This window comes from Oncorhynchus masou, chromosome 29 (assembly GCF_036934945.1).
Source record: "Oncorhynchus masou masou isolate Uvic2021 chromosome 29, UVic_Omas_1.1, whole genome shotgun sequence".
Taxonomy (NCBI): domain Eukaryota; kingdom Metazoa; phylum Chordata; class Actinopteri; order Salmoniformes; family Salmonidae; genus Oncorhynchus; species Oncorhynchus masou.
The window spans coordinates 26,561,052-26,568,728 of NC_088240.1; the positions used below are offsets into that span (position 1 = coordinate 26,561,052).

At 43.3% G+C, this 7,677-nt stretch overlaps 1 protein-coding gene across 6 annotated transcripts in view; it reads left to right on the top strand.

Annotated features, from left to right (window-relative positions):
- Positions 1–7,504, top strand: part of slc12a8 (solute carrier family 12 member 8) — a 30,818-nt gene extending 23,314 nt beyond the window's left edge. For 5 of the 6 annotated variants that reach the window (XM_064944413.1, XM_064944417.1, XM_064944418.1 and 2 more), the window contains 11 exons: positions 859–972; positions 1,356–1,443; positions 1,707–1,794; positions 3,083–3,229; positions 4,235–4,386; positions 4,464–4,587; positions 4,769–5,195; positions 5,506–5,603; positions 5,686–5,803; positions 6,294–6,354; positions 6,942–7,504. In XM_064944413.1, the coding sequence (XP_064800485.1) occupies positions 859–972; positions 1,356–1,443; positions 1,707–1,794; positions 3,083–3,229; positions 4,235–4,386; positions 4,464–4,587; positions 4,769–5,195; positions 5,506–5,603; positions 5,686–5,803; positions 6,294–6,354; positions 6,942–7,107 (1,583 nt within the window). In that variant the 3' untranslated portion in view covers positions 7,108–7,504. The remainder of the gene's footprint in view (positions 1–858; positions 973–1,355; positions 1,444–1,706; positions 1,795–3,082; positions 3,230–4,234; positions 4,387–4,463; positions 4,588–4,768; positions 5,196–5,505; positions 5,604–5,685; positions 5,804–6,293; positions 6,355–6,941) is intronic. The other variant, XM_064944416.1, reaches the window with a different exon arrangement.
- The last annotated feature ends 173 nt before the right edge of the window (positions 7,505–7,677 follow it).

The window sequence follows — 7,677 nt, forward strand, 5'->3', positions numbered from 1 at the left end:
CAAACACCATGCTAGTTCTGTGTGAGTGGGCCAGTTTGTTTTGCATGGCTATCTTAGTGTTTTTTTAAAAATCATCTGCTAGCGACATAACATGACAACTCTTTGGACACTTTAGTACCTACTTAACCGATTCACTTCCATCACCGAAGCCACCTGCCGTTGTGCTGTAGTAACACCGGTGAGGTCAATGGACTTGGAGACTTCATTGACTGTGGCCACATGACCATTTGTTTCCCTTAGCTTCATGGTGAATCGACTCTTCCACTATTTATGGCCATTGTAATCTTTTTTGACCAAGTGAGGCCTGCCTGTGACTTAAGAACCAGGCCCAGTCTGCCCACCGCATCCTCACTAAGCGGCCCCACTTTCTTCCCATCTTCTCGTATTTCAGGCCAAACATGCATGCCGATAAACAGTGGTTTTTGTGCCGCCACGACCAGGCCGTTCCCTTCTTGACGTCAAAGCCAAACTGTATTGTTGGTAAATTGCGAAAATGGAAGTGTATAATTATAGTTTTTTAATAAACTTTTGTATAAGGTCCATTTTAATTGTAATATCATCAATCTATGTAGTTAGAATTGTGGAAATATATTGTGCAACCTGCCCTTTAAAGCCTGCAGTAAGGATGTATAACCTGTTATGAGCATGTATGAGCCTTCATAATAATCAGCAGGCTTTCCGTAAAATGCTACCAGAAGTTATGGACTCAATCAGGGAATTGAGCAGGAGTTAAAATGCCTAAGAGCATTATGAAAACTTAATGAATGTAAAGATCAGAATGTCCACACAAATAAGAGACTTAACTTTATGCTGAATCTCTGTTAAACCTTGGCCTTTGTGGATGTTTTGTTGTTTCAGAGCATGGCTTCGTAGGGTACTCCGAGGAGCTGCTACGTAAGAACACTCTACCAGACTACACGACAGGAGAAGGATTCTTCACTGTGTTTGGAGTGTTCTTCCCCGCTGCTACAGGTGAACTACGATAACCATGTTTACAGCTGCTTACGTGTTTACATTTTGGTAATTTAGCTACACTCTAATAATAGTGTCTGCATTCAACTAAGATAAGTTACAAAATCACATATCACAGTCATTGCACAGTCCCTGCTCTAGGTCTAACGACTGTTGATTGACTCTCACATTCTAGTGGTTCAAAGGCCTGACTATGAACAATGCTTTAAATTCACAATCTCAAAGGTGTCTGGCTGTTAAATGGTCATTAACAATGCCCCTTCTCTAGCCATTGCCTTCATGGCTAGAAAGCTTCCACAGTGACAATTTGTATACATGTGATTATAATAGTTCTAGTTCTAATATGACAGTTATAATTATATAGTCCTGTCCCTGGTGCGTAGGTGTGATGGCAGGCTTCAACATGAGCTCAGATCTGCAGAGACCGGAACACAACATCCCTGTGGGAACACTGGCTGCCGTCTGTACCTCGTAGGTGTCTGTTGTTACTACCAACACTTATTACATTGAGGTGTTCCAGACTTCCTCTGATTTTTATTTTATTTGGGGATTTGAAAACATTGTACAAAAACATATGTATAAAACATTATACAATTTGATCTTTATTCCCACCCTACTCCCAACATGCCATGAAACGTTTAGGATCTTGTGACATAATTTCCTTTTTATAGTGCGATGAGTGATCTTCCATCTAACTGATGAAAAACTGTTGGTGGTATTGTTGGCCACTACAGATGGTTCCTGTATCTGGTCTTTGTGTTCCTGCTGGGAGCCATCTGCACCAGAGAGGCACTGCACTTTGACTTCTTAATAGCAGAAAAGGTAAACTCTCTCTGTCCATCCTCATTGTGACCTTAGTGATTATTTCCTTTTGAAGAGCACACTCTCTTTCCTATTGATGATCAAGTGCAGAAGTATTCATATCCAACATAGTTCATACTTCCTACACATTCGTCAACATTTTGATCATGTACACAGACATAGGCTACACAAGAATTGTCTGTGTGTTCCCGTATATCCTAACTGTGTGAGGCATAGTGTGGGAATCTGTTATTATATGTGTGATGAAGGAGCCTGATCACAGATCTGTTTATGCTGTCTTGCTAACTTCTATGCTAATTATTGTCATTGGATAGCACACAGACCTGAGACCAGGCTAGTGATGAAGATGGTGATGAGGATGAGACATTTTTTAATCTCAGTGGTCCCAGTGGGCCTCTTTCTAGAGTGACAACAGTATGTTCTCTGAACCCCATTTGTACAACTGAGAAAGACAGAAATTTGAGAAAAGCTCTGCTGCTGACCCCCCCTCCCAACGCACACACACGTACTCACACACACGTACTCACACACACGTACTCACACACACGTACTCACACACAGACTGACAGAGATTACAGAAATGAGAGAAACATTGTACTGCCGAGGTCAATACCCTCCCACCCCCACCTCCACACTCTCCCCAGTCCCAGCTGTCCCTACACCAGCTAGCAGGGAGAGGTGCTGGGAGGGTGTGGGCACTTGGGGGTTAGAGTTGATACACTGTAAAAAGGGTGCAGCTCAGCTGTCTGTGGTGAGGATGTGGGGTTGGATTAGTGGGTGGTGGTCTAGGGGGGATTGAGAGGAATGGGCTAACTGTTGCATATGTGTACACGTTATCTACAGCATATGGTACAGCAGAAATACTATGGAGCTCAGCGAAAAATATACAGCACACACGTTTTGTACACCAAGTTCTTTGCAAACAGATTTATTTGTGATTTAAAAAACAATGTTTACTCATGGTAACACTTTATTTAAAGCCTGCAGGTAAATCAAATTGTATTGGTCACATACATATTTAGCAGATGTTGTAGCAAAATGCTTGTACAAAGTTGCTTCGGAGCTAGAAGAAGAACTGCCATATCTGTTGGCGCCATCTTTTAACTAGTAAAGTGCTACCAAATGTGTATAGGAAATTGTTCTAATTGCAAAAATGCCTACATTATGTCCTCGTTTTTTCCCTGCTTCTAACCTATTTTCATAAGGGCTAAGTTGAGGAGAAGTTAGCTGGGTGTAGTCATCATGGGGCCTCTTTTCCTTCTCTTTTTGTTTTGTTCCAACTTCCCAGGTCTCCTTGGTGGGTTTCTTGTTTCTCCTGGGCCTCTACATCTCCTCGCTGGCCTCCTGCATGGGCGGTCTGTACGGGGCACCCAGGATCCTCCAGGTCATCGCCCAGGAGAGGGTCATCCCAGCCCTCGCCTTCCTGGCACAAGGGGTGGGTTTGCCTGGCAGGATGGATGGATGGATGATCCATGAATCTAAAATGAAGAGAAATGGATCAGGGTCTCTATGTATTAAGCATCTCAGAGTAGGAGTGCTGATCTTGGATTTTTGATCACAATTAATAAGGTGACACAGATTGGGTGGACCTGATCCTAGATCAGCACTCCTACTCTTAGACTGTTGACTGTACAGATCCTGATAATATTTCTCAGGTGAACAGTGCCACAGGACTAACCTAAGCCAAAAAACACATTGTGCTGCTATAAACAGTTTGTCACATAACTTGAACTGACATGTTTCTCCCTTGGCTAAATCAGAAACATCAAACACAATATAGTCTCCAGTGGGTGGGGGGGTGATACCGGTACGATGGGTGGGTTCCATGGGAAACATTGAGAAAAGGGCCTGATTTTAGAGTGGTCAGTTGAGTAAACTAACCTCACAGAGAGAAAGAGAACAGATTGAGCATCCCAAATGTCACCCCATTTCCTATATAGTTCACTACTTTTGACCAGAGCCCTTTAGGTTCTGGTTAAAAGTAGTGCACTATATAGAGAATAGGGTGTAATTTGAGATGCTGCCTGAGTGTAGCCTAACGGTTGGTCGTGGCTTATGAAACACAGCACACTAATCCCCCTTCCTTTCCTCGGCCCCCACGCCCCTCAGTACTGCCTGGCCTGTACTGTGTGTGTTCGTGTCCACTGGAACCAGGCCCTAGACATCTTGCCCTGAATCAAAGCCTCAGAACAAACCCAGGAAGGGAGGGAAAGGAGACAGACGGGGCTAGCCCAGATTGGCCTGGAACACTGCCAGAAAGGGACAGAGAGAGAGAGAGTACCAGTGGTGGTTCAGAGCAGGCTGAGTCTGAGACTACAGCAACTTTTTTTAAACAACCGGTTTGGCTCTTTTGTTGAAATTAGAGCTTCTCAACAGAGCATAGCATATCTTCCTCTATCTCTTTCCTTGTCCTCTCTGTCTGTCTGTCTGTCTCCAACAGAAAGGTCCTAATAAGACTCCGGTGGCGGCCATAGTCTTGACTAGCCTGCTGACCATGGCTTTCATCTTCATCGGACAGGTCAACATCCTAGCCCCCATCGTCACCATCAACTTCATGCTCACCTACAGCTTCATTGACTACTCCTACTTCAGGTGTGTGTGTGCATGTGTGCTGGAACCAGACCCTAGAAATCTTGAATCAAAGCTGACTTTGACTACTCTTACTTCAGCGTGGCGATGACCTACAACCTCCAGCCCAGAGAGAAGAGGGTTGGTCCTGCCAAGAGGCCTGGGACTGGAGCCTCATCCTTCACAAACCATACATCCAAGCCCCTCATGACCACCACCCACCAGGTTTTTTTTCCACAAGTCAATACATTTTTCTAAATTCTGTTAAATGTCGAGTTCAGTCGTTTAAGTTCAATCAAGGATAAATCAAGTGTCAATCAAAATTGATGCAAGAAGGCAAAAACAGAAAACTAATATTCAGGTCAATACATCACAAAACAATACTTTTTCCCCCACAACCCACCAGGGTTATGGTACAGAGGGGGATGTTGCGAGCCCAGGGAAGGGAACCCTGTTAGAGTTTACTAGGGATATGGACCAGATCTTTCCCCTGCCCAATGGTGGTGAACAGGAGGAGACAGAAAAGGACAAGGCCACAGAGAAGGTTTCCATGCCAGGCCTGAGAGGCAGGATCAGGAGGGTGAAAGCCCCTGCCAAGAAGACTCTGATGGACAGCTTTGGGCTAGACCTTAACAGCAATGCCTTCCCTAGTGAGGGAGAAGGAGATGGACGGGTTGATCCGGCTCCCCCAGGTCCAGGAGAGTGTATCTTCCCCCAGGAAAGACCTGGAGAGCCCAGCCCAGACCCGGAGGAAGTGATACAGGACAAGACCCTCCTTCCCGGTCGTAACCCCATAGAGCTTGACCCTCCAGGGTCACAGAGAGAAAACACTGGTGAGAAATACTTTGACCTCAAATTTTTGTTAAATTTTGACATTTGTTAGTGGTACCATTGGGCACATGGTGCACAGCTCTTATTCAGTCAACTTCATTACTCCCTGTGTGTGTGGGCATGCAGGAGTGTGTGTGTCTGCAATTTACAACAATCTCTACCTAATTTGCAACCATTTACCCCTTCATACAGTACACTGTTTACATTGTGATGTAATAGTGAAATAGGTTATTGAATGTCTGGATTGTGTCTACCTTTCTGTTATAATGCCTGTTGTTTATACTTCATTCATTTCTGTACATATGATGGCAGGTTCTGACTGTAAACCAGACTACCAGGGATCAGAAATCCAACCGATGCCTGATTCCTTCTATGCCAAATTCTGCAACCACTGGATTGCACTGATTGGTGTAAGTAAGCCAGTAAAACATGCCGTAAAACATTTCTGCCCTATTGTATCTTCTTGATTACTTCTGTTTTCCCCCTGTGCAGGCATTATGTTCCATCCTGATCATGTTTGTCATTCAGTGGGTCTACGCCTTGGCCAATATAATAGTCGCCTTGGTCCTCTTCCTCTACATTGGAAAAGCAAGCCCTGGACTTCCAATAGGTGACTATCCATCCATGTGAACAACTGTCACATTCACACATCTCTGTGCATTTCTAATACAAGAAAGTATGTGTCAGTCACTGCTGAAGCCTTCAGTTACAGTCTCTCAGCCACACAGCTGTTCAGCAGGATAGTTAGAATAACTGAGTTCGAGGATTCTGCAACTCTGTGATATACAATCTCCCCTCCATACAATACCCTGCTTTGCTCCACTAACTCAAGAATGTGACAGAGGCATAATGTAGATCACACATGCACACCACACATGTCATAGTTAAATGGTTTTCATATTTCACAGGTCACACGAATATCTCCTACTGTATGTCAGAGGAATATATTTTTATTCTGGAGTGGCAAGCTTTAACTTATTGAATACATTGAACTTAGATGTTTTGTTTTTGAATATCAGCTAGTAATTGATGGTTTATAATATCAGCTAGTAATTGATGTATCATATTTATTACAATGTTTTTTGTGTGTGTATTTACAGGAGTGGCATCTCGTTTCAGCTTTTTCAGATGGATTAGGACAACCCTGAGCAACCTAGGAAGGTATTCAGCATCACAAACACTTGTATAAAATGAACATCATTCATCATGTATTCAGCTTTCTAGTTTGATGTTTAGCGATGTCTTTAAAGGCAGACACAGTGAAAGGACGTTGCCTAGAGCAGCACCGCAGGTATTGAGGTGAGCGAGATGCAGGACTTGGCTCTCACAGTCACAAAATAGTGTCTGAGCATGTGCACAAGTTCTCCTCATGCTTTTCACAACATGGTAGCTACGGGACCAAAACAGCGAACAACTTGAGCCTCACGCTTCAACGCTCTTCGTTGTTTTGAAAATTAACCCACTATGCTGTTTACTTTATGTATCTACGTCATATCGACGAGTCTACCTTTAAAACCAAATATGTAGATAATTGCTATATACAGTATAATCATTAAATATAGTAGACAGAAGCAGTAAAATCATCGTCTTGGTAAACAAGTTTGGGAAATGTTCAGGAACTCATGAGACTGATTTAAGAGGAGACTGGGATTGAATTCCGGTCTCTGGGGAGGCATACATGTACCTAGACCCCCAGACCATAGAGCCTGCACATTCTATTCTAATTATTCTAATGTCCTTTCCTTCAGGGGTGAGCTTCCTCGGGACCAGATTATTGTGACACCCTCTCTGTCAGGAGTCGGCATGGAAACTAGGCAGCTGACAGAGGAAAACCTGGACTTTGCCTCTCGGGACCGCTACCACCAGTCTTCCTTTATCGAACCAGACAGGATGGCGCACCTACAACTTAACTAATCACCACAACTCTGGATGGCTGGTCCCATCACAGACCATAGTAGCCTGGTCCAATATTTGTTTGGGCTGTCTTGCCAACTTGTTACAATGACCATAGGAGTTAGCAAAACAGCACAAAATGATCTGGGACCAGGCTGAAGTAATGTCTCATTCTAGAATTTATAGACAGATTATAAACAGTCAAGCTGAAAATCAGTAGTCCTACTCTATGACATCTGGATTTGTACAGGTCTCTGACTGTGGCAGTCCATTACATGTTTTAGCAATGCATTCCTCTCAATGATGTGCTCAAATGGTTCTTCTCTATTTATTGTGTCCATTATCATTGAATATATAAACAATACATGTTATTTTCTTCCAATCTATGTTTGACCTCTGATTAAAATGTCTGGCTTCATCTGCTTGCATGTTGATGAGGGTGGTGCAACATTTTCAGCTGATTTGCAATTTCGTAACATCAAGTCGACGTTTCATCTTTGAGGTCTCAACTCCACACTTGTGACATGCATGTCGAGTTTACTATTGTATCTTATATTGAAGAAATCAATATAAAGTAACAGAATCAGAGAT